At 40.6% G+C, this 27,538-nt stretch overlaps 1 protein-coding gene across 1 annotated transcript in view; it reads left to right on the top strand.

Moving 5' to 3' along the window:
• Positions 1–27,538, top strand: part of CRLF3 (cytokine receptor like factor 3) — a 34,256-nt gene that overhangs the window by 4,923 nt on the left and 1,795 nt on the right. The window contains exons 2-7 of the mRNA XM_025851043.1: positions 7,664–7,871; positions 10,593–10,680; positions 11,153–11,330; positions 13,771–13,993; positions 14,684–14,816; positions 26,460–26,572. Of these exons, the coding sequence (XP_025706828.1) occupies positions 7,664–7,871; positions 10,593–10,680; positions 11,153–11,330; positions 13,771–13,993; positions 14,684–14,816; positions 26,460–26,572 (943 nt within the window). The remainder of the gene's footprint in view (positions 1–7,663; positions 7,872–10,592; positions 10,681–11,152; positions 11,331–13,770; positions 13,994–14,683; positions 14,817–26,459; positions 26,573–27,538) is intronic.

Below are 27,538 nucleotides of genomic sequence, written 5' to 3'. Positions count from 1 at the left end.
TAATTGACATAAGCTAGCACTTGTTCTAGCATGTCTTAACATCTGTAATATGACCCTTTGTCTTTATAATATTTTTTCAATTTTTAATAGTTGATTTCAGACAATTTTTTGAAGATTCAACTAGCAGTCTTGATATTCTTTTTTTTTTTTTAGATTTTATTTATTTATTTGACAGAGAGAGACACAGTGAGAGAGGGAACACAAGCAGGGGGAGTGGGAGAGGGAGAAGCAGGCTTCCTGCGGAGCGGGGAGCCCGATGCAGGGCGATCCCAGGACCCTGAGATCATGACCTGAGCCGAAGGCAGACGCTTAACGACTGAGCCACCCAGGCGCCCCAGCAGTCTTGATATTCTTAATATACAATACCATGTCTTCTATAGATCATTATTCCCACGGGGTTTGAAAACACATGGCATACTAGTTAAAGACTGGGACAAATCTAGAATTCAGCAGGGGAAAAAAATTATTTCAGAAAACCAGGGCAGGAAGTCTTAGTAGCTCAGCAAAGAAAAGAATGCTATTATTGCTTCTTTTATCTCCCACTTCCCCTTCTGTTACCCATTTTCAAAACAGTCCAAAAATCTGTCTGAAAATGATGTTACTGTAGTAGTACTTATCATAGTGTACTAAGGAAAGGTTAAATCTAGAGCTGGGAAAAACCAAGAACAGATGAAATAATTTTAAAATAACCTATAATTCTACTACTTACAACCACTGTTAACATTTTGGTGTATCCTTCTAGACATATTATTTTGCAAAATTCAGGGACTACTATATATGCAACTTCATATCCATTTTTTTTCTTTTGGTTAGTATTATATGGAGCATTTAGCAACTGATGGAGCATTTGTTGGTGGTAAGCTGAGATGTATTGACTTAGGTATGCCGAAATACTAGAAGCAACGCTGTAGAAGCAAAACTAGATAATCAACAGCCAAGGGTGGGGAGAAAAAGCTGAACACATATTTGTGTGCAGAAGACCACATGTTTACATTGGCTTTTGAGTCATCTTTTCTCAAATAAGTCTTTTCACGAACATCTTTAAACATGGCACTCTGAAAGCTGCTTATTGAGTCCAACACTCACTTGAAATAGAAAAGGATATAGATGAGAATTAAAACATGTATTCTGAATCAATAATGTTAAAATCCATGATGTTAGTTAAAAAGTGTGTAAATGTCACAGAGGTGCCCAGGTTTTCTCTGTGTAGGTATTTTTTTCAATGTAATTGTAGTATAGGTATGATTCTGATAGAGAAAGGGGCGCCCGGGTGGCTCTGTCGGTTAAGCCTCCAACTCTTGGTTTCTGCTCAGGTCATGATCTCAGGACTGTGAGGTCCAGCCCCGTGTAGGGCTCTGTGCTCGGCATGGAGTCTGATAGAGATTCTCTCCCTCTCCTTCCCCCTTGCTCCCCCCCCCTCGTTCTCTCTAATAAAAATAAATCTTAAAAAAATTTTGATGGAGAAAAACTATTATCACTATAAATCTCATAAATAATGTGGCTAATTTATGATCTAAAAAGCCAAACGGACCACTTATGTTTTCTGTTATTTTACTTTGTTAGCATTTGCTCCTATTAGCCATGAGATCTTGAGAAACTTCCCTTTTTTTGATCCTCACTTGTCTTATCTGTACAGAGAGGATAAGGGTAGTACCTGCTTTGCTTGGCCAATGTGGGAATTAAGATGAGGAATATATGTAAAATCCTTAGCGCCATGCCTGGGACATACAAAGTGCTGAATAAATATTACCCATAATAATAATACCAATAAATATTGTTATTCAGGGTGACATCCCCTCGCCTGCTTCTCCAAATGGTAACTTATTCTTTAAATGTCTTTCCCAGCAGAATGCCCTTTTTGAGCTCAGATGGCAATTTGTGGCTGTCCCACTTATGTAAGAACTTAATATATTTCATTGTAGTTATGTGTGCATTCAACTAGCTCCTTTACCAGAATGACAGGTTTTTTTTTAGGTCAGGCCCATGTTTTATTCATCTTTATAACCCCAGCTCCTGGCACATACTAGATCTCAATAAATATTGAATAAGTGCCTTTATGAATGTTGTGGGTGTAATTTTGCAGACATTCTTTTTAGATTGTCCATGGTCTTGATTATATGTACCCTATTCATTAATACAGATAATCAAGAATTAAACTTTTGTTTTATCATATGGTTTGGTTATTTGTTGCTACATAATAAACTGTACCAAAGTGTAACGGCTTAAAAAGCAATCTTATTTGCTTACTATGCTAGGGATCGACTGGGACTTGGTTGGGCAGTTCTTCAGATTTTGCTGGCAACACTCATGTAATTGCAGTCAGATGGCAGCCAAGGCTGGCATGTTCAAGAAAGAACGTTCACTTACCTGTTTGGAGACTTAGTGGCTGCAGGACTCCATTGGAATGCTGGCATGGCTGGACCTGGATGCCAGTCTTCGTCCCTTCCTCCCACCCTTCCCACTCATCTACCCCTTCCACTCTCCAGAAAGGTAGCCAGATGTCTTACATGGTGGATCAGGACCCTCAAAAGTGCAAGAGCGGCGGTTGCCAGGCTGCTAGACCTGGAGCTGGCACAACCTCCATTCCACTCTGAGCGATGCACTTAAGCCTGCAAGGGCTCATCACAGCCCCACTGTTTTCTCGGGGAGAGGACTGCACAATGATAGAGTATTGGGATGTGTGCTTCGTGGTTCACTGGGGGCCACTAATGTAACAGACTGCCAAATCATAGAAAAAGGATTTTCTTTCTGAATGTTTTCAAATAGGCATTTAAAAAAAAAAAGGCAAGGCAAGATGGAAATGTGGCAGCACTTATGAGTCCATAAGAAGAGTCATACAATTCAAATTCTCTGTCACTTTACTAGCTTTCTGATGTGGGCATGTTTATCTCTCTGACTCCAGTATGTTACTCATCTACAGATGCTTTCTTCATAGGGTTGTGGTAGCATTTAAATGAGACCATGCGTGTAAGTAGCTGGCACACAGTAGGTGTTCAGTAGATGATAGCTGTTGCTGTATTATTGCCATCATCATCATCATCTGTTATTTTTAGTGACTAATGTCTTCGTGTCAGGGTGAAGACAAGTACCTAATGTAGTATATGTCACATGAACTGAGAAGAAATATTTTGGTTAGCTTTTTCAAGTTCACTTGACTATTTTTTATATTTACTTTGTCTTTTATTTTTGATTATTATGTTCTTGTTAGCTAAGTGTTTAAAAGGCAAAAGATTTATGTGATCTGAAGAGAAACCAGAGTGTAGCTAAGTGTTTAAAGCCAATGTGTAATTTTAAAATAGTTCTGGGGTGCCTGGCTGGCTCAGGGGGTGGAACATATGACTCTTGATCTCAGGATTGTGAATTTGAGCCCCAAATGTTGGGTGTTGGGTGTAGAGATTACTTAAAAATAAAATTGTAAAAATAAAATGAAATCGTTTTAGTTTCCTGTTACCAAATGGGAAAATAAATTCTTAAACTTGGAGAATAAAAATTATTTTCTTCTATGAAATCATAAAAATGCATGTTTTAGAGGAGATAGAGGAGATTCTGGTTACTTAATTTTCTAAAATACGCTGTTATATTTATTGTATTATATTGATATAGCAACTGTATATTGCCACTGAAGACCACAGATGTTTTAAATCAAATTCTACATAGGTTTTATGAGTTTGTTAGTAGCTAAACTCCGGAGGAAAGTATGTCAGTCAATGTTGTCTTGGAGGGTTATGAAGTATATATTTACTAGGCTTTTGCAAGCCTTAGTCTTGATGTGTAAACTTGATGACTTCTTGCCATTTTGTGAACTCATCCTCATGTTAAAACTTCAAAATACAGTTGCTTAGGGATTAGATTAAACTGCAGTAAAGGTAACTTGTTTTTTTTAAAAGATTTATTTATTAGAGAGAGCGGGCGTGCGTGCGAGCGAGTGTGCGTGCATGCATGTGCTCAGGGGGAGGGGCCAAGGGAGAGGGAGAGAGAGTCCCAAACAGCACAAAATGGGGAGCCTGATGTAGGACTCGATCCCATCACCCTGAGATCATGACCTGAGCCTAAATAAGAGTCAGATGCTCAACCGACTGTGCCACCTAGGTGCCCCAGTAAGTAAGTTTTAATGGTCCATTACAGTAGAGGCTTTAGTGGAAAATTGGTTTGAATATTATTAATCAGCATAAACAGTGTATATGACGGTTTCCTTTTTAAAAGACCTTGAGTTGTGTATCATTTGTATTCTACTTAAATCTACTGTTACTATATGTAGCAGTTGTTTTGCCCTAGAACGGCTAGATAGCATTTGGGGCTGTGTGGTTGTCTACCACATGATTCTTGATGCAAGGATAAGAAATACAAGTTACAGCAGGAAGTGTTTGCAGTCAGTACATAATTTCTAGGTTTTCCTGGGAACTCCTGAAAATGGGAAAAGTGGAAAGGCCATGGTCCTTGGAGTCAGACTGTTTCTGGCACTGTGAAGCCTTGGGAAAGTTATTTGACTTCTTCAAGCTTCACCCTCTTCAATGTAGGCAGTAGAGACCCACCTCTCAGAGTCACTGTGAAGTTAATGAGCTGACAGGGCACACAGGGACCATGGTACCACATCAAATAAGAAGAAACCACTCAGCAGTGAAGTCCGCCCGAGGTTTAGTTTCATCAAGCAAAGCAAATGAAACAGCAGTGGTTGGTATCTATGAAGGAAAGGGACTACGTTTATAATGGAAGTGTAGGAGGTGCATTTGGAAATGGAGTCTCCCCTGCCCAGTCCTCTCACTGCTTTATGTTCACATACTTCCTCTTTTTCTTTCCTCTGAGGTTCTGAAACAAAAACAAAACATAGTTGAGCTCTGAAACTGTTGGAGCTTTTGAATTCTTTCTAAAGAGGAAATTGACTTTACCTAACCAATGCACTTCCTGTATGTGCCGTATCCGTTAGAGAGTGAGACAGGACTTCATTGGTATACTTCTCAACTGCAGAATTTCCTCTTGGTGGTGGGGGTGTGAACTGTATTACAGTGCCTCAACATGTCTTCATTTATTTTGGTATCTGTAAGGTCTATCGTAGTTCACCTGGGGATCTTGTTTAAAATGTAGGTTCTGATTCGGTAGTTCTGGGTGGGGCCTAACAGTCTGCATTTCTAACAATATCCCAGGTGATGTATCAAAATCATAAAGCATGTAGGGGCGCCTGGGTGGCTCAGTCGTTAAGCGTCTGCCTTCAGCTCAGGTCATGATCCCAGGGTTCTGGGATCGAGCCCCGCATCGGGCTCCCTGCTCAGCGGGAAGCCTGCTTCTCTCTCTCCCACTCTCCCTGCTTGTGTTCCCTCTCTTGCTGTGTCTGTCTCTGTCAAATAAATAAATAAAATCTTTAAAAAAAAAAATCATAAGGCATGCTCTCCCTGGTTCTTTAAAAAGGTCTTAAACATGTACATGATTAACTTCATTTTTCTTCAACAACATTTATTTGCCAGGTGCTATATGTATGTTAGGGCCTGAGTCTTAAGGACCCCACAGGTAAGTAATGAACCTGAAAGTTTTGAGTATGGCACCCTCCCTTTTCTTTTTGAATTTTGGTTTTGGTTTATTTCATAGAAGCTCCCTAGTACAGAGACTACTTAACAATTAAACTTATATTAGGGTCTCTCTGTTTCTTTTTTTTTTTTTAAGATTTTATTTATTTATTTGACAGAGAGAGACACAGTGAGAGAAGGAACACAAGCAGGGGGAGTGGGAGAGGGAGAAGCAGGCTTCCCGTGGAGCAGCGAGCCCAATGCGGGGCTCGATCCTAGTACCCCAGGATCATGACCTGAGCGAAAGGCAGATGCCCAACGACTGAGCCACCCAGACGCCCCGAGTCTCTCTGTTTCTTTATGATTTAAGGTATTCCTCCATTTACTGCACACACACTATTGTAAGTTACATTACTGTCAAAAGGAGAAAAAATTATTTCCATAATCCATTTCAGCCAATTAAACTGTTCCCTTTTTTTTCCCTGTATTTTTTTGTACTCCTTGAGCATTGACATCTTTTGTTTTTACATGGTTGTGAACATTTCTGGATTCTGCTTTTTAAATTTAGTATTAGAGAATAGATGGAAAACTTTCTAAATTTCTCTATTAACTGTGGAAATCCTGTGCTTTGTGTATTTTCTTGGACTTCAAACACTCTTGGAAAGATAAAGTTAGCAAAAGGGTTAGAGTAGTAAATGTAATAATGTCATTATGAAACTAATTTAATATCTGCAAAGTAAAGTATGTGTTTGCTTTGATTCAGCTATTTGGCTTTTAGAATTTTCCTGTTAAGTGAGAGTGAATTGTGTGTTGTATCTTTAAAAAAAAAAAAAAGAAAAGAAAAGAAAAGAAAGAGTTGTATCTGTGTAGACAACTGGTTTGTTTTCAAAATAAGTGTGAGCTGTAAAGATTTCCCTGTCCTGTCTCCCAGAACAGCAGCTCTTAATCTGAGCTCTGTGGACCTGACGGCAGTGTTTCTCAAAGTGTGGGCTGCAGAATCACGGGTGTGCTTTTGAAACTTGAGAACTCCATCCATACACTCCAGCCCTCCTTGAAGGTTCTGGATCAGTATGTCTGGGATGGAGCCCTGCAATCTAAATTATATCAGGCAGCCTACATGATTCTTCTGCAAACCAAGTTTCAGAATTACTGCTGCAGGCAAGCCATGGTTGAGATTTGAAGGAATTTGTAAGCTCTGAAATTGAATTAATTTCTTTAGGGTATGGATTATTCATTTTATTGGAAAGAGAGGGTCTGTGAACCTTTCATTGAGATTTGCAAAGAGGAACATAACTCAAAAAAGATTATTGTCCCAGAGGTGTGTTTTCATGAACATTTCTCTGCCTTCTATGAGCCTCTTTGAATTTTAAATAAATTCTTAGCTTTCTCCTAGTATAATGAGGGCATTTTATCCATTCGGTGATATATTTTTCTTTTTTTTTAGTATCACGGCTTTCTTTTATTTATAATTTATTTATTTATTTTAGAGGGAACCGTGGAGGAGTGGAGGGAGGAAGGGCAGGGGGAGAGGGAGGAGGAGAGACTCCACACTGAGCGTGAGTATGACATGGGGATCCATCTCACAACCCTGAGATCATGACCCGATCTGAAACCAAGAGTCAGACGCTCAGCTGACTGAGCCACCCAGGCGCCCCTATACTATGGCTTTCTGATTTACCATTTGTTTACTACTTTTCAGTAAAATGAATTTTAATCCCCTCCTAATTTAAATTTTTTTGTGCTGAAACATACTGTTGCCAAGAACAACTTTGTGCAGATAATGATACTAATATTTTTTTATTGGGAGCTACAATGTGCCAGTTATTTTACCAAGCGTAATACACATTATTTAATCCTATTAACAGCAACTCCATGAAGTAAGCATGATATTCATTTGACATATAAGGAAATTGAGGTGTGGAGTGCTTAATTAACATGATCAAATTGACTTAGTTTGTGAATGGTGGAACCAGGGTTTGAGCCCATTCTGTCTTACCTGAAGGCCAGTACTGTGCATTTCTGCAAGTTTGTGCAAATGAATCACGTTCAATTTGTCAACAAATGGAAGATGATCATTGTGTAGTGCCTTGGGATTATGGGTCATGCCTGTGGATTAGCCTTTTCTAGAGATTCTGATTCTGTGTTTTTATGTTCTTCCTTTTCAGATCAAAGAGAGTGCATCACAGACAAGAGATGTTCTCAAACAGCATTTTAATGATTTAAAGGGAACGCTTGGGAAGCTCCTGGATGAGCGATTGGTGACCCTTTTGCAAGAGGTGGACACGATTGAACAGGAAACCATTAAACCTCTAGATGACTGCCAGAAGCTCATAGAGCATGGAGTTAATACTGCAGAGGACTTAGTCCAAGAAGGTGGGAGTCCAGGGGGCTGTGAAGTGGGGCACATTCAGATTGGCCCTTTGCTGATTTCTCAGGGTGCCAGCAGGCTTCTTGCCATCTGTGGGGTGCTTAGAATGTTCCTGCTTCAGGATAGTTTGTAATATAGGATGACAGATACACAGTGAGGTATCCCACGGTGAGTGAGTGCAGTTGAAGTGTTAATTATAATCATTTACAAAACGAAGCGTAGATGGTTTTTCTCAAATGGTTTTATGATAGTATCTTATTTACTGTTAACACTGTGACTTTAAAGTCCTTTTGAGTCTGTTCAGATATTTTTCAGAGTGTTCGTAGAATTTAATTCCATTGCTAGTTTTAGAAGGTTAAAAATTATGATTGGTGTTTACTCCTGAAATCATAGCGATTATATACCTATCTGCAGCCAATTACTGTGCTTAAAGCATGCCCACATCTCGGCTTGCTATCTTCCTGTCTTCATGTCCACCTTCCTTCTTTCACATAGATCGTTGTCAAGAACATTAAATCAAAAGGTAATGGTTCTGCCCTTTGGGGTTCACAGCGCAGAGAGAGGCGTATGTGCCGAGAGAGAGCTAAGACTTCAGAGAAGGGAAAGCGCTTAGCTGTGGGAGAGTGTAGGATAGCTTTCTGTGGGAGGAGTTCCACGGAGGCTCAAAAGAATTCATTAAGCAGACAAAGGAAGAAAAGAAGTAACAGCACGATTGGAAGCAGAAGTAACATCATGAGTGAAGTGAATGGCATATCAGGGGTCTATTGAAGTATTTTAGGCAGTGGAGTTACACAGTCAGATTTGCATTTAAAAAAAAATGATGCTGGGGCACCTGGGTGGCTCAGGTCATGATCCCAGAGTCCTGGGATCGAGCCCCATATTGGGCTCTCTTCTCAGCGGGAAGCCTGCTTCTCTCTCTCCCACGCCCCCTGCTTGTGTTCCCTCTCTCGCTGTGTCTCTCTCTGTCAAATAAATAAATAAATAAATCTTGAAAAAAAAAAAGACTTTTCAGAGAGAAAAGTATTGACGATTTTACCTATCAATGAGTGTTGATTATTGGTGATTGCCTGGAGATAGGTTGGAGAATAAAGGGAAAGATTTAGGATGACCAAAACCAGCCAGATTTTGGATGACCAGGTTGGAATGTGCTGTTTACTGACGTAGGAAATAAAGGAGAAGGGTGGGCTTCAGTGGGCAGTCAGGCATTCAGTTTGGGGCATTTGAGTTCGAGGTGCTGTGGATGCCCAGAAGGTAGTTGGGCATGTGGCATGTGGCTTAGGAGAGAGATCAGTGTGGCAAGATGGCAAGTGAGTCTGAATCCATGGGAGTAAGTAAATCTTCCAAAGCTAGTGTATAATATGAGAAGAGAGGGTGGCAGAGGATGCCAGCATTGAAAGGACAACTGAAAAAGGAGCCAGAGACTGAATACCACCCATCCTGCACTGAGTGCTGTGAGTGGCATGGGATGAAGAGGGTGCATGGCTTACAAGGCTGTCACTCTAACTGGAAATTCATCCCCTTTTAGTCCCATTTAGAATGTGGCACTGCTGTTATCTTTGCATGCTAATGACATTTTGTCTCATCTTCAGTGAGAACTGCTTATTTGTCACTGACCATAACAGTGCCTTTGAGAGAATTATTTTTAGGGGGGCCACAGGGTGTCTTCCCCGAGAGACTTTGCATTTGGAAACAAACCCAGAAGCAGTTCACAGGGCAGGAGTGTACACCCATCACCCTAAGGACTGAGAAATGTTTTTATTTTAGAAAATAAATCCTTTGAGGCACAAACTTGTTTGTTACAGCATCTGATGCTTAAATGTTTTTATACTTCAGAAATATTTTGAATTTCAGTCTCTTTCCTCCCTCCCAAGGGATAAAAACTCATTTATGGAATTTTGAGGACTTGGAGGCAGTGTTCCATATGTCCTGTTTTCCTTTTGGTGATGGAGAATGTCATGTGGTCCCAAAAAATTTAAGTCACTCCAGGGCATATTCAGATGGAAAAGAGTTCTGGTAGTGTTTCTTTGGGGGTGTGGAAGGACATAGAAGTTGGTCTTTTTTTTTTTTTTTTAATGTCTTTAGGTACCTTTTCCTTTTTCTGTGGAATAATTTCTAATATGTGATACTCTTTTAGGAAAACAGCTGTATCATTTGACTTTATAAGACCCCTTGCCCATGGGGTGCCTGGGTGGCTCAGTCAATAAAAGCGTCTGCCTTAGGCTCAAGTCATGATCCCAGGGTCCTGGAATCGAGCCCCGCATTGGGCTCCCTGCTCAGCGGGGAGTCTGCCTCTGCCTCTCCCCTTCCCCCCTATTTTCTGTCTGTCTTAAAGAAATTAAAAAAAAAAAAAAGACCCTGTGCCCTATTTTTCTATCAGGGTAACTCCTGTTGGAGTTTTATAAATAAAGATTCTGTAGGAGCGATGGAAAAAAGGACCCGGACCTTCTCCTTTGTATAAAATTGGTCGACAAACCAGATTTCTTTGTGTAGAGCAGAATCTTTCATCTCTGGTAAAATGTTACCATTATGTACCCCTTTTTTTTGTGAGCTTCACCTTAGAGTCACTTCTAAAGTAGTTTCTACCTTTACTTTTTGGGAACTTGACTGTGGAATCACTTAAGAATTATTTGCGAGAAAACCAGAGACTCACCTAGGCATGGACTATAGTGATTACTTTATAATGTGACTGTTTTTTGCTGTATTTATTCTCTCATTCTTGATTGTAGGGGAGATTGCCATTCTTGGTGGCATAGGAGAACAGAATGAAAAACTGTGGAACTTTACCAAAAAGGCCTCACACATTCAGTTGGACAGGTAAAGGAGTTAGTGCCGTTCAGGCTTAGTTTTACACATTTAAACTGCCTGCTTTTTCCCCCCCCCTTATTAAAGATTCTGAGTAAATGAGATAGAGAATATATATTTCAAGGTTCACTGCGCAATACCAGTATTAGTGGTATGAAACAGTAGCGATTGTAATTTTTGGCATAGTATTACTGTAGATTTTCTTCAATTCTAATGTGTAAGAGAATTACTAAATTTTAGAAATCTGAACATACTGAAACTGATTTTTTGGTATAAACTTGACAGTGGTGATCCTACCAATTTTCTCTTTTCTTGCTTATATTTATTTGGGAAGAGAATCTGTCTTCCAAAGCCCCTACTGCCATTAGCATTATTTCCTGAGGGCTTTAGCATCTTTATGTCGTATGTGACTGATCTAAACTATGATTCATATTTTTAATCCTCAGTTAAGAGCCTCATAAACACATAAGCTTTGTTTCCTCAGCTTACCAGAAGTGCCTTTACTGGTTGATGTGCCTTGTTTGTCTGCTCAGTTGGATGACTCAATTCTGAACATAGTGAAAGACCACATTTTCAAGCATGGAATGGTAGCATCTCGCCCACCAGTTCAGATCGAAGAGCTAATAGAGAAACCGGGAGGCATCATTGTTCGATGGTGTAAGGTGCGTAATTAAGACTTGTAGACGTGGGCGCCTGGGTGGCTCAGTTGGTTAAGCAACTGCCTTCGGCTCAGGTCGTGATCCCGGGGTCCTGGGATCGAGCCCCGCGTCGGGCTCCCTGCTCAGTGGGGAGCCTGCTTCTCCCTCTCCCTCTGCTCCTCCACCTGCTTGTGCTCTCTCTCTCTCACTCTCTCACTCTCTCAAATAAATAAAAATCTTAAAAAAAAAAATCCTAAAATGGTGGTTTTGTCACATTCTCAGCATGCTGGGAATTTTCTGTATTAAATCATGTTATGTATATGAGTTACCATATTGTAGATAGAAACCATGTCCAAATGAATCATAAGTGTCTTGGCTGTTGACAAATATATCATTCAGAATGGGTGCTCAGCTTCTGGAAATGATTGATTTTTCTTAAATGGATTTTTTTTTTTAAGATTGTATTTATTTATTTGAGAGAGAGCATGAGCAGGGGGAGGCGCAGAGGGAGAAAGACAAGCACTCCCCACTGAGCAGAGAGCCCAACACAACACTTGATCCCAGGACCCTGAGATCATGACCTGAGCCTAAGGCAGACATTTAACCAACTGAGCCACCCAGGTGCCCCTAAATGGATTTCTTTTTAAAGATTTATTTATTTACTTGAGAGAGAGAAGAGGGGAGAAGGGCAGAAGGAGAGGGAGAGAGAAACTCAAGCAGACTCCCTGCCAAGCGTGGAACCCAACATGGGGCTGGATCTCACCACCTTGAGATCAGACCTGAGCTGAAATCGAGAGTCGGAATGGAAGCTTAACCAACTGAGCCACCCAGGTACCCCTTAAGTGGATTTTTTTGCTGAGGCCTTGTTACAGAAGAAAAAAGTAGGGATTTTTTTGTTGGTTCAAAACAAAGACTCTTATTCCATTTTTATTCTTTTCCCTGTCAGTGGATCTAGAGTTTCCATTTTTTTTTGCTATAAACATTAGTATTCATGTTCCTTGGTGTACATGTGTAAGAATTTTTCCTCAAGTATATACCCAGTAAAATTATAAGGTCCTAGAGTATTGGATCTATACTCTACTAGAAATACCAAATTCTGGGGGCGCCTGGGTGGCTCAGTCGTTAAGCATCTGCCTTCAGCTCAGGTCATGATCCCAGGGTCCTGGGATCGAGCCCCACATCGGGGTCCCTGCTTGGCGGGAAACCTGCTTCTCCCTCTCCCACTCCCCCTGCTTGTGTTCCCTCTCTCGCTGTGTCTCTCTCTATCAAATAAATAAATAAAATCTTAAAAAAGAAATTCTCCACTCTAAAAAAAAGAAATACCAAATTATTTTCAATGTGATTGTACCAGCGTTTCCTTCCACGAGCAGTGTTCCCCGTACTCTGCATCCTGACCAAAACTTGGTATTGTCACACATTACATTTTTGCCAGTATGGTATCTCATTCTGGTTTCAGATTGCATTGTCTGTATTACAAATTTGGTTAAATACTTTTATGTATTTTTGGTTACGTATATTTCTAATTCCATGCTTATTTGTGCCTTTTGTTCATTCTCTTATTGGGTGGTTTCTCCCCTATTAAGTTTTAAAGGAGTCCTTTATATATTCTGGATATTAATTATCTTGGTTTTGTGAATGATGTAGTTGTGGGATTCTTTTTTTTGTTTTTTAAAGATTTTACTTATTTATTTGGCAGAGAGAGAGCGAGAGAGGGAACACAAGCAGGGGGGAGTGAGAGAGGGAGAAGCAGTCTTCCTGCTGAGCAGGGAGCCCGATGTGGGGCTCGATCCCAGGACCCTGGGATCGTGACCTGAGCCGAAGGCAGACACTTAACAACTGAGCCATGCAGGCACCCCAGTTGTGGGATTCTTATCTTTGAATTTCCAATATTTTATCTTTGGCATTATGGTATAGAAAACATGCCATTTCAGAATGCTTGGGTGGCTCAGTCAGTTGAGTGGCCAGCTCTTGATTTTGGCTTAGGTTGTGATCTCAGGGTCCTGGGATTGCGCCCTGCATCAGGCTCCACACTCAGCGGGGACTCTTTTTGGGGATTTTCTCTCTGTCCCTCTCCCTCCGCCCCTCCCTGCTTGTGCTCGCTCCTCTCTTTTAGAATGAATAAATAAATCTTTTAAAAAAAAAGAAAGAAAAAGAGAACATGCCATTTCTTCAAAGGAAGCAGAGTTCTGCAAATCAGACTGGGAGGTATATAACACATGGTTCAATAAAGGGCAGTAATGATGACATATTTCCTATGACCTTCCTGAGAGTAGCCCAAATTCAGCACGTGGGCTTCTGTGCTTGGCCCCAGAATTCTTAAGCCGTGATGCTGAGAGAAACTGTTCCCTGATTTTTTTTTTTTTAAGATTTTATTTTTTGATAGAGAGCGAGACAGCAAGAGAGCGAACACAAGCAGGGAGAGTTGTTCCCTGATTTTTATCTAACACAAAGCCTTTCTCCTTAGGTGGATGATGACTTTACAGCCCAGGATTACAGGCTCCAGTTCCGCAAATGCACTTCAAATCATTTTGAGGACGTATACGTAGGCTCTGAAACTGAGTTCATAGTGTTGCACATAGACCCCAATGTTGATTATCAGTTCAGAGTCTGCGCCCGAGGAGATGGCCGACAGGAGTGGAGTCCTTGGAGCGTCCCCCAAATGGGTCACTCCACGTTGGTGCCTCATGGTATGCTGTTGCCTTCTCACTCCCGAAGCATAACGATGTCTCAGGACGCTGGTGCCTGTGCTCAAGATCACACACTGACAGCCAGGTTTTCTGTCGGTAAAACCTGCGTTGGTGAGAACAACATGGAACATGTTCTGTTCAAATTACTTTGCGTGAATTTTGAGACATTTTCATCGGTTCTTATCTCAAGTCCAAAAATAGTGCTAGGCAGGGTTATTAGCATCCCCTAAATCCAAAGATTTTAAGTGTTGCGACAAGATACTGATTTTCAAAAAAAAAATGGGTACTGATTTTCCAAACCTTCAATTACTTTCTGGATGGAGGTCTTATGATTTGAAATTGGTCTGTCCTATATTACTATTTTAAAATATTCAGACTCATTTGTTAATTAGTTGTTAATCAGGTTGGAATAAGCTCAATTATGCTTCATCCTGATTTCATTAGATAGGAGATAACACTCATTGATCTTCCGTCTATTCCTGCCAGAATTCTGCAGGAATAGACTAACACATTTTTTGTGATTTTTTAGGATTAACCAGGATACCTGTCACTGAATCTCTTCTTTTATGGGGCTTGTCCGTGACCCCTAAGAGTAGCTGCTTCTGCTTCCAAGTTTTATTTAACGTATCTGTGTTGAAGATATACCTCAAAAGGTTTTAATAATTTTCGGTATCTTTGCTTTCTAAAAAGAGTGGACAGCTGGCTTTGAGGGGTACAGCCTGAGTAGTCGAAGAAATATAGCCCTCCGGAATGATTCTGAATCCTCGGGTGTGCTCTACTCCAGTGCTCCAACTTATTTCTGTGGGCAGACATTGACATTCAGGCAAGTAGATTTTACAGTATGTTTGTCATGCCTTAGGCAGTAAAGTGACGTGCATAGAACATATATGAGCTTTGGATTGAAAGTAGACCTGAGTTTATTTCATCATTTATAAGCGTTACTTTGGGGAGAGGTCCTCATTTCTTTTTGCTTTGGTTTTCTCAGATGTGTTCATAGAGCTAATATGAAAATGAACTGAGATAAAGTATATAAGATGTCTTGCTTATGCCTGATACATAGCACGTACTTATTATGTTTATGTCTCTTTTCTTCTCGGGAGATAGAGGTAAGTAGACTACCTCTCAAAAGTCAGTCATAAAAAATCAGAGGCCAATAATATTTTTCCTTTGTGAATCAATATGAGCAGGTGTCTGTGAGAGAAAACCTGTCAGTGTAAATGTACTGAGAATTACATATATAATGTATATAATTCTCTATAAAATATATGTGTACATACATATATATATGTATGTAATTCTCTGTAAAATAAAACTGAAAGCAAGCTCTCCTACCACCAATCAGTTTTCTATTTCTTTATCCATTTCTTCCTGTATTAGAATAATTTCCTTGTTTTCATGTTCTGAGATGGTCCTATTTCTGAATAGCTCTTCCTAGAAAGCAAAGCCCAGTTTTGTTTTTTTTCTGTTTTGTTTTGTTTTAAAGATTTTATTTATTTGAGAGAGAGAGAGGAAGAGCACAGAGGGAGAGCGAGAGGGAGAAACAGACTCCCCACTGAGCAGGGAGCCTGATGTGGGGCTCAATCCCAGGACCCCGAGATCATGACCTGAGCCGAAGGCAGACGCTTACCCTACTGAGCCACTCAGGCGCCCACAAAGCCCAGTTTTGATGTGGAAAATCAGGGAAACAAACTCTCCTCTAATTTTCAGGTTTTGAGATCATGAGGTTTTATGGTGAATGCTTGCTCCAAGTTCCTGTTGTTGTTCTCATCTCAGTCCCTTGTCATATGAAGCATGAAGAGTAACTGAAAGCTTTATGTAAGCTAACGTGACCGTGTTCTCCACCAGCCAAGTCATTTGAACTGTCAACAATTCTCAGAATGCACTAGTTTACACTTTGTCTCATTTTTGACATCTCCTCTCACCCCTTACGTTATGAAGAATGACTCAATGACCAGAAAAATACCAACAAAGAGAGGGAGAAATAGAGTCTAGTTACCTGAAGTCCACTTAGTTATTCCCCAAAGGGGAATTCATGAGTTCTGTATGCTAACAAACGCTTTTTCTGCTTATGTCCTTTGTTTATATACTGTCGTTAGTGAATCTCCTGAGAACAGTGTGCTCCCGTGTAATGATAGGGCTTCCTGAGTTGATATATTCAGGTCAGATATCTCAGACAGTAAGAATAGTAATCATAGTAATAATAATTGCAGTTAATAATTAAATAGCATTTACTATGCAGGAGGTACTGTTTTAAGCACTTATATCAACACATTTGATTCTTACAATAGCCCAATGAAATAGGTGTAATTACCCATTTTAGGGATGAGGATACTGAGGCGCACAGAAGTTAAGTCACTTACCCAAAGTCACATAACTGGTAAATGGCAAAGCTAGTCTGTATCTTTTCATTTTGTCTTCTTCATGGGAGAGTAAATGTGATTCTAGTTAGTGTTGGAATCTACAGTTTCTCTACATCAGTATCCTTAGCTCTTTTCCTTTTCCCTCCTCTATGACCTGCCCCCCCCACCGGTGATGGTGACCCGATGCTGTCCTGCTTTTAAATCCTTCCTCTGTGAACATGGGAAGGTCTGATGGATGGCATACTTAGGTTTGTTTTTTTTCTGTTATTCAACAAATATTTAAGACATTGGAAATTACCCAAATTGATTCCACTTACTATCCGTGGACTGTGGCTTGACATTTAGTAGGCCTCAGTAAACCTTTAGTTCTTCCTCCTCTCCCAGAGATGTCTGGCCGGGCCCCACTTGGCGGGGCGATTAACAGAAACTTCATTCGACTCACTATTATTGTAGCCAGACCTTTGCATTTTTGTCATTTTTCTTTTGAACGTGGAATGAAAATGTCTTCTCTCCCTGTTGGAAGTAATTGCAGGCATCAGCAATGAATTCAGAAGGTTGGGGGGTGGGGGGCAGCCTGTATGGGGGAGGGGGCAGATGGGTCTACTTGAGTAAATGTAAACTTTATTCAGTTTTTTGGGGTGTCTGAAGGCCTCACACTTAGAAGGAAGATTATGCTCCTGAAGGCAGTGCCCAGTCTATTCCTTCTGAAGTTGCTGGAATGGGTAGAGCTGTGGAAATCAAGTAACCTGTTACTGGCAGGCTCTATCAGTCTCTAGAGCCCAGTCTCATTTGGTAGCCAGATCTGCTAAGCAACCCCCTCCTGCTAGGCCTCTCCTTGATTTTCTGTCTGAACATTCCTACTTTCCCTTTCCTTGCTTCCAAGATTTCCTGATTTTACCATTTTTTTTAACCATACTTCTATTTTCTCTTCTCTACCACCTCCTTTCTTTAAAACAGCATCCTTTCAAACAGCCTGCTTTAATCATAGCCTAGGAGGTTATTGTCTTCCTTTTACAGAGGAAGAAAAAGAAGCACAGGGACCATGGGACCTGCCAGTATTCGAATTCTGCCAGTCTAGCTCTGAAAGTCTGTGCTCTTAACCCTGTGCTGCCTGCCTCCCACAGGTCACCCGAGGTGGTAAATCAAAGGCAAACAGGCTATTTTTTATTAATAAACTTTTTCTTTAAAAGAATATAAAAAATTAATGTTACAGTTAAACAGTTATTGATTGCTGTGTAACAAACCACCCCAAAACTTAGATGTTTAAAACAATAGTCATTTATTTGGCTCAGGAAACTGCAGTTTGGAGTGCCTGGGTGGCTCAGTCATTAAGCGTCTGCCTACGGCTGAGGTCATGGTCCCAGGGTCCTGGGATCGAGCCCCGCATCGGGCTCCCTGCTCTGCGGGAAGCCTGCTTCCCTCTCCCACTCCCCCTGCTTGTGTTCCTGCTCTCGCTGTCTCTCTCTCTGTCAAATAAATAAATAAATAAAATCTTTAAGGAAAAAAAAAGAAACTGTAGTTTGCAGAGCTTGGCAAGGACAGCTCATCTCTGCTTCTGTGTTAGTAGCTGGAGTGGATCTACTCTCAAGATGGCCCACTTACATGGCTGGCAAATGGATTCTGGTTCTGGGTGTCTCTCGGTGGTGGCATCTCTATGGGTTGCTTGGGCTTCCTCACAGCGTGGTGGCTGGGTTCCAAGATTGAGCATCCGAAGAGATAGGAAGTGGAAGCTGCAGAAGCTGCCAGTTTTTTAAGGCTTGGGCCTAGAAAATGACATAATATCACTTCTACCACATTCTACCCTTCATTCAGAGCCTAGATCCCAGAGAAAGGACATAGACCCCACTTTTTGATGGCAGAAGTGTCAAAGAATTGGGGGGTTTTATTTTAGAAATGCTGTGGTTGATAGCTGTTAGAAAGGGGTCACTTGGTTTAATGCTCACCTTTGTTAAGTGTTAGCATGACCTTTTCTGAATACGTTTAAGCTTGAGGAGATCTTTCTTTTTCTGTACAAGACTGGTCTCTGTCATTACCAGGTATATCTTCAATTCTGTTAGCTCCTCATATTAAAAAAAAATCTTACTAATTAATTATTCCTGGGAAGATTAGGAATAGTGCATAGTCCCTACTAGGATTAAGAAGTTAATTTGTTTTGGGGTACCTGTCTTGCTCAGTCAAAGGAGCATGCAACTCTTGATCCCAGGGTCATGAGTTCGAGCCCCACTTTGGGTATAGAGATTACGTCAATAAATAAACTTAAAAAAAAAAGTTAACTCAGGGTCTTTGAAATCTTGTTGGTTTCTCCTTACATTAAGACAGAATGCATTGTCCTGGGGAGAATCCAGCTTTGCTGGGTTTTACTTTTTGCCGAAGTGGGCCCCTCTAGAAATAGGATATGTAGTCCTTTAGGTTAGAGTTTGGCTCTTGTGACAGACCTAGGGAATGCCAGACAGAAGAGTTTTCCCCACAGACTCTTGATTATATAGACTTGGGTGAGGTAAGACAGCTGGTTTCCTAAGTAGATCTCCTTTCAGATTCTATACCCTAGCTTTTAGTTGGTCTGTGGATGGAGGGTTCCATGGTATCATGAAGGTGTATCTGCTTTGAAGTGGTCACATATAACAGTTCTTCCAAATAATCTAAGGAATGTTTCTTAGGCCTTTTTCCCATCCATACTCTATCTGTCTTAAACTACTTTTTTTTAAATGTAAGTACAGATCTGATCAACTCCAGTCTCATTACGCTAATCATTTCATTCAACCTTTACTCCATTCAGATGGTATCTATAGTATTTGTTACTGCCAGGAATGTGAAGTTTAAGAAAAAGAAAAAAACAAAAACAAAAACAGAATCTTTGACTCAATATAGAGTAGGACATTTATAAATTAGTATAAGAAAGATCCAGGGACAGCGCGTGGGTGGCTCAGTGGATTGACTGTTGATTTCAGCTCAGGTCATGATCTCAGGGTCATGAGATGGAGCCCCGAGTCAGGCTCGGAGCTCAGCGTAGAATCTGCTTGTCCCTCTCCCTCTGTTCCTTAGCCCAGTCGCCTGTTCTCTCTCTCTCTCACACATAAATAAGTGAATAAATAAAATCGTAAAAAAAGAAACATCCAGATGCTCTGTGATATGGAGGAAGGAAAAGTTACTTCTATTTTATTATTATTTTTAAAAGATTTTATTTGAGAGAGAGCATGAGAGAGGAGGGTAAAGGGAGAAGTAGACCCCCTGCTGAGCAGGGAGCCCGATGCGGGGCTTGATCCCAGGACCCTGGGATCATGACCTGAGCCGAAGGCAGACGCTTAACCAACTGAGCCACCCAGGCATCCCTGAATCTGGATATATTTTAAAGGATGGACTGACAGGATTTACTGGTGGATTTTTTTGTGGCGAGTCAAGTGTGACTGCAGGGTTTTTGGTGTAAGTAACAGTTGGAACAGAATGGTCATTTACTGAGGTCTGTAAGACTGTAGGAGGAGCATATTTCTGGGTGAATAAGCCGTTTGTTCTTTCACAAATTAAATTTGAGTCCCTTGTTAGACCTACAAATGAAGATGTGGAGTAGACTTGGATACACAAATCTGGAGTTCAGTGGAGAGAGCCAAGCTGGAGATATTAATTTGAGAGTTTTTAGATGGAAACATTTAGATTAAATGAATATCTAGGATTGTGATTTCTGGGTCATACTGTGTTTGTTTATCTGTCTAAGGAACTGTCAAACTGTGTTCCAGAGTGGCTGTGCCATTTTACATTCCCCCCCCAGCATGTATGAGATTTTCAGCTGTTCTTCATTCCTGCTCACATCTAGTATTGTCAGTTTGTTTAGTTTTCGCTTTTTTAAAAATTTATTTTATTTTTAAAAGTAGTCTTTGCACCCAACGTGGGGCTTGAACTCACGACCCTCAGATTAAGAGTCACATGCTCCACCAACGGAGCCAGCCAGGCCCCCTTGTTTTTGCTTTTATTTTTTATTTATTTATTTTTTAAAGATTTTATTTATTTATTTGACAGAGAGACACAGCGAGAGAGGGAACACAAGCAGGGGGAGTGGGAGAGGGAGAAGCAGGCTTCCCGCTGAGCAGGGAGCCCGATGTGGGGCTCGATCCCAGGACCCTGGGATCATGACCTGAGCCGAAGGCAGACGCTTAACGACTGAGCCACCCAGGCGCCCCTTGAGTTACTTTTAGTATAACATGTGAAGTATGGGTTAAATAGGGTTTCATTTAGGATCTGGTCCAATAGGCCTGCACTATTTGTTGAAAAGACTGTCCTCTCTCCATTGAATTGCCTTTTCACCTTTGTCAAAAATCAATTGACCGTATCTGTGGGCATCTGTTTCTGGACTCTATTTCATTGCTCTGTGTGTTTCTCCTTTCCCAGAACTGTAATCTTGACTGTAGCTTTATAGTAAATCTTGATATCAAGTAGTAGGATTCTTCCCACTTACTCTCTTTTTGTTTTAGTTATCCTAGTTCCTCTTTCTTTCTATTTAACTTTAGATTCAGCTTGTCCATTTCTAAGAAAAGTTTTTTTACTGGGATTTTGACTGAGATTGACTTGAAGCTATAGATCAATTTGAGAATAATTGGTATTTTAATATTTTGATTGTTCCAATCTGTGGATGTGGTATATTTCTTAATTTAGTTTTTAAAAAAATGTCTCTCATCATTGTTTTGTCATTTCTCTTTTTCTTGTCTCATTAGACTAGCTAAGAAGTATGATTCTGAATAACAGTGTTGAAAGCTGACATGCTTATTCCACATCTTAGCAGGAAAGCATTCAGTCTTTCACATTAAGTATGATGCTAGCTGTAGGTTTTTTTTGTTTGTTTGTTTTATTTTCTTAAGGGTTTTACTTTTAAGTAATCTCTGCACCCAGTGTGGGCCTCGAACTTATAACCCTGAGATCAAACATCACATTCTCTACTGACTGAGCCAACCAGGCGCCCTAGCTGTAGGTTTTTTGTAGATACCTTCTATCAGGTTAGGAAAGTGCCCTTCTAGGGGCACTTGGGTGGCTCAGTGGTTTGGCATCTGCCTTCGGCTCAGGTCATGATCCCGGAGTCCCTGGATCAAGCCCCACATCGGGCTCCCTGCTCAACGGGGAGTCTGTTTCTCCCTCTCCCTCTGCTCCTCCCCCGACTTGTGCACTCTCTCACTCTCTCTCTCTCAAATAAAATTTAAAAAGAAAGAAAGGACGTTCCCTTCTAATTGTGCTTTGCTAAGAGTTTTATCCATAAGTGAATGTTTAATTTTGTCTCATTATTTTTATACATCTGTTAATGTAATCATACTGTTTTTCTTCTGTTAATATGGTGAATTACAGTGATAGATTTTTGAACACTGAACCAGCTTTGCATTCCCCAGAGAACCTCCACTTTGTCGTATATTATCTTTATATATATTGCTAAATTTGGTTTTTAATATTTTCTGGGGGATTTTTATATCTCTCCATGAGAGAGATATTTATCTTTTTTCTTATGATGTTTTCAGTTTTGGTTTTGACCAGCCTTACAAAGTGAGGCAGGAAATGTTTCTTCCTCTTTTGTTTCCAGAACTGTTGGTGTAAATTTAGTATTATTTCTTCCTTAAATATTTGGTAGAATTCACCAATCAATTTGCCATCCTAGAATTTTCTTTGTTGGAAGATTTCCAATTTCTGTAGTAGATAGAGGACAATTCAAGTTATCAGGTTTGTTTTGAGAGAGGATAACAGCTATTTTAGGATTTGTATAGTAAGCAATATATTTCTGTTTCAGATATATTTCAGAAATCCTCCTTTCCAATGACTTGACAAGGCAGCCCTTCTTTCTCTTATTCCTGACATGTCAAGATGTGCCATGACCTCTTTGTTGGTATATGGCTCATTCTCTATTCTTTGGGCTAGTGTTCCTATTAGTGACACACAGACTAACTGGCTGTGTTCCTGGAAGCACTTTGCAGTCTTCCCAGCCGTGTGAGGGTACTGATGTCACTGCATCCTTGTCAGTATTAAGTATTGCTGTTTTTAATCAATATGTAGCTGCTAGGCTAAAATAAAAATTTCATTTTATTTCTTTTTTTTTTAAGATTTTATTTATTTATTTGACAGAGAGAGACACAGCGAGAGAGGGAACACAAGCAGGGGGAGTGGGAGAGGGAGAAGCAGGCTTCCTGCCGAGCAGGGAGCCCGATGTAGGGCTCGATCCCAGGACCCTGGGACCATGACCTCAGCCGAAGGCAGGCGCTTAACGACTGAGCCACCCAGGCACCCCTCATTTTATTTCTTATATTTATCATAAAGTTGGATTTTTTCATATATTTATTAGCTAAGCAACTGAATTTTTGGATTTTGCTCCAAGCATTCGTTGCAAAGAAAAACATTAGAGATTGTGTAAGAAAGAGGATGTGTCACTTAAATACAATCAAAGTTAGCCGAAGTGCAGAGTAATGGGGATAACAGATTAGCCCTCTTATTGCCATCGAAATTGCTCCTGTTTTGGGCCATGTTCTCTCTCATAACAGTTTACCTTTGAGAAAAATTATTACCCAGGACGTTCTACTCCTTTACTCTGTGCAGTGGATGTATTTCTAGTAACTTGTCCATAAATTAATTTTTTATTAATTGTATTTCAGTCGTACACGCATTAGAGGAAGTCACTGTACCCTACCATAAATTATTTTGGATAGCATTTTTCTTTTTTATATAGTTTCTTAAAAACTGGTTTTATGTGAGAGAACAACTACAGTAGTGTCTGAGTATATACTGTCCTGACTACTTGTCTTACAACTTAAAAATTCAGTGATTTTAAACCTCCATTCTATTTCTTAGTGAACTATGAAAATAATTCTGTCTCATTTATTAGCGATTTACTTTCCTGGTTCATTCCATGTTCAGAGCAACTTTTGTAAACTTTTTATGTCATTCTTATCTTTATTATATGCTGTTTTGGTGAAAGATGCTTTTAGGAATTATTTTGTAATTTATTCAGATTAGGAGTTTTTTTCTTTTTTCTCGCTGCATTGAGGGCCTTTTCTATTTTACTGCTATTTCTTCATTTATTTGAGAGATAGCAGGGGGAGGGACAGAGGGGAAGGGAGAGGGATAAGCAGACTCCCCACTGAGTGCAGAGCCCAACACGGGGCTTGATCTTATGACCCTGAGCTCATGACCTGAGCTGAAATCAATCAAGAGTCTGACACTTAACCAACTGAACGACCCAGATGCCCCCACTGATAGTCCTATGTGAGTTTCCTTGTACATGATGAGTCACTTTTCTAGTGCTGCTTTAAAAAGTCTCAGTCTCTGAGTTTGGACAATTTGATTATAATGTGTTTCAGTGTGATTTCTTGGGTTTATCCTAGTTGGTGTCCATTAGGCTTTTTGAATCTAGATGTCCATTTCCTGCTCCATATTTGGGAAGTTTTCAGCCATCATTTCCTTAAATGAACATTCTGCCCCTTTCTCTCTTCTCCATAAGTCTCTTAGACTTTCTTCATCTTTTTTCATTCTGTTTTCTTTTGTCCCTGTTGTTGGATAATTTCAAATGACTTCTCTTCTAATTTGATGTTTCTCTCTTCTGCTTGATTGTGTGATGTTGCACTTCTCTTGTGAATTTTTCAGTTATTATTGTATTCTTCAGCTCCAAAATACTGTCTAGGTTTTTTTTTTCATCTCTTTGTTGGTATTCTCCTTTTACTCATGTCTTATATTTTTGACCTTGTAGAGCATCTTTATAATGCTTGTTTCAAATTGTTTGTCAGATAATTCATGTCTCCGTTTCATTAGGATAATTTTTAAAAAGATTTATTTATTTGAGAGAGAGAGCGCACGTGAGCTCGAGTTGGGAGAGGGAGGGGGAAGAATCATCAGTAGACTCCGTGGTGAGTGTAGAGCCCGACGTGGGGCTTGATCTCACAACCCCGAGATAATGACCTGAACTGAAATCAAGAGTTGGACGCTCAACCAACTGAGCCACCTAGGTGCCCCCATTAGGGTAATTTTTCAAAATCTATTTTAGTTTTTTGTTTGTCCCATGTTTTCCTGTTTCTCCAAATGTGTTATAAGTTTGTGTTGGTATCTCTACATATGAGAAAATAGCCACCTCTCCCAGTTTTTATGACCTAGTTTTGTGCAGGAAAAGACCCTCGCAAATGAACTCAGCTAGAGATGCTGTGAGCCTCTGAAACCTTTTTTGGGAGGATGAGACTTCCTTGGGCTTGTGTGTGCAATTTCTCAGCTAGAGAGCTTTGTGGGTCTTTCAGGAGGTCCTAATCTCTTGCTCCCTCTGGTGCCTGTTTGTGGCACTGCCTGTTTTCTGATGTTAACGGCAGCAAGCAGCCCTGTTCTCTCTTGTAGTCAGTGGCCGCCAGGCATCCAGAGTTTGCCAGCTCCCCATCAGTGCCCACATCAAGTGAGACAGGTACCATACCCTTGAGCAGCCCTGTAAAAACCTGGTGCAGAAGCACATTCCGTTCTCTCTTCCTCTGAGAGAGAGAAGCCTCAAGTTATGCACCTGCTCCCAGTCACACCAAGTTGTACTGGCTCTTGGATGCCACCCCTCCCATTTCTTTGGTCTTAGCAGCATTCAGGCAACCATACTATGGTTGTTCTGTCAGTGCCGTAAAGAGGCACAACAGATACCAGTCCTTCAGGCAGCCTTCCAAAGAGTTGGACGTTGGGTGCACGCTCCACTCCTCTCTCTTTCCCCGTCCCAAGGGAAGAGTCCAAAGCCAGGGTGTTCTTACCAGGCACTGATCTGTGGAGCTTGGGAGAGGCCCTGACTTGGGGAAGTGAAATTTCTCTTCTCACCCATTTCAGTGCAGCTGTTTTCAGCTTGTACTCCCTGGAGGTACGACAGCTTCTTAACTGGATTCTGGAAACCTCATAAAGGTATTTTGGTCTGTATATCATTGTTAAAGCACTGTTTCTGTGGTAGAAGCAGGACTGGGACTTATGAATCTGCCATCTTGCTGACATCACTCTCCTCTTCCCCGTACATCTTAAGACCGCTGGTTTAGGGGCACCTGGGTGGCTCAGCCGGTTAAGCGTCTGTCAGCCTTTGGCTCAGGCCATGATCCCGGGGTCCTGGGATCAAGTCCCGCATCGGGCTTCCTGCTCCTTGGGGAGCCTGCTTCTCCCTCTGCCGCTGCCCCTGCTTGTGCTCTCTCTCTCTCTGATAAATAAATTAAAAATCTTAAAAAAAAAATTACTGCTGGTTTAGAAGTGAAAGGACTTCAGAAACCCGCCCACATATTTATTTTGATCCTGCCTGTTTGGCACTTTGTAACAAAAGACATTTTGAGGCCAAACCAAGTATAAATACATCTTCCCTTGGTACAGCTACATTCTGTTCCTTGCTAATTTTTCTTTTTCTGTCCTTCAAAGTCTGGATTTCTGGAACGGAGGGAGAGATTCATCTGGTGGTAGAGATATAGGTTGACTTTATATGTAAGTTTCCTATTTCTAGAGTGCATGATGATGTATTTTGAGACTAAAACACAAAAAGAAATGCTTAAACCTTCCACATATGAAGTTCTCCAAGCAAAATATGTTAATAACTATATTATCTATTTTTTTAAAGATTATAATGTCTATTTTTAAAGGCTTTAAATACTTGATAAACAGTAAGCAAACCACTGCATAGACTCTCACGTTGAAGGTTTAGGTGATGGCAGGAACAGTCACATTTCTTATAATGGCAAGTGTGACAAGTTTTTTCCGTGTCTAGAACCAGAACCTAAAATGGGAATGCATTGTCATAGCTGTAAATAGTTCACATAGAGCCTACAGTCCGAATGCCTGAATTCCTATCATGGGTCGAGCACTCAGCCAGGCAATCAGGGTCAGGTTATTTAGCCTCTTTTTAATCTTTTTTTTTCTCATGTATAAAATGGTTACAGTAATCATAGCACCTACCTTATGGGTTGTTAGGTGAATTCAATGAGATGATTGATATAGATAGATATAAAATTTTTAGTTCAGTGCCTGGAATTTAGGAAGTGCGGAATCATTTTTAGCTATTATTAAGAGCAGTTATGATGAGATTGCTCTTTTTAACCTTAGTAACTGTTAGATATCATGTTAAAAAAAAAAAAAGATTAAGGACCTTTCTACATCATTTACAGAGTTGAAACTGTGGGACAGCCAGACAGAAGAGACAGTATAGGAGTGTGTGCAGAAAAACAGAATGGATACGACTCTCTGCAGCGTGATCAAGCAGTGTGCATCAGTACAAATGGTAAGAGATACGTAACTGCTGTTTCTTTGAAATACGTGAATTAGTGTAGTAAGATCCGAATCTGTCCCAACATCACACATTTGTAGCAGGAGATGAGAAAGTTTAAGTCTTTATGACATATCTGTATGGCTACTGTGTACCAGGCATTATTCTATTCCCTTTACAAATAATAAATCATTTAATCCTTTTAGCAGCTTGTTGAGGTGGGAAGTAGTATTAACACCCATTTTATAGATGATGAAAACCGAGCCACAGGGAGGTTGAGTGACCGGCTTAAACTCCCATAGCTTAGAGGTGATTGAGTTGGGATTTGCACCAGGCAGTCTGTCCCTGGTTTCTGTGTGCGTAGGTCATCTAAATTCAACATCGGTTGGTGAACCGAGGAGAGTTTACTTAATTTTTTATACCTCCCTAGCATTCTCTGGCCCCTTACTCTACAGTAATCACACTGTTATATATATTTTTAGATTTTATTTTTTTAAAGATTTTATTTATTTATTTGAGAGAGAGAGAATGAGAAGGGAGGCAGGAGAGGCAGAGGAAGAGGGAGAAGCAGACTGCTTTCTGAGCAAGATCCCAGCATGGGGCTTGATCCCAGGACCCAGAGATCATGACCTGAGCCGAAGGCAGACACTTAATCAACAAAGCCACCCAGGCGCCCCTACAGTAATCACACTTGTAAAATCCCCTCTCAATTGGGCGCCTGGGTGGCTCAGTTGGTTAAGCGACTGCCTTCAGCTCAGGTCATGATCCTGGAGTCCCCCGATTGAGTCCCGCATCGGGCTCCCCTGCTCAGCAGGGAGTCTGCTTCTCCCTCTGACCCTCTTCCCTCTCATGCTCTCTATCTCTCATTCTCTCCCTCTCAAATAAATAAATAAAATCTTTAAAAAAAAAAAAAAAAGATGTGTTAATACGTTGTGGTATGGGTCAAGCAGTAGATAGAACAACATTCTTGTTTATCTCATG

The sequence above is a fragment of the Callorhinus ursinus genome, unplaced genomic scaffold (assembly GCF_003265705.2).
Source record: "Callorhinus ursinus isolate GAN/ISIS: 27379988/994484 unplaced genomic scaffold, GSC_fseal_2.0 scaffold34, whole genome shotgun sequence".
In the NCBI taxonomy this organism is placed as follows: domain Eukaryota; kingdom Metazoa; phylum Chordata; class Mammalia; order Carnivora; family Otariidae; genus Callorhinus; species Callorhinus ursinus.
Note: the sequence above shows the minus strand (reverse complement) of the source record. Positions and strands in the feature narration are given on the sequence as shown.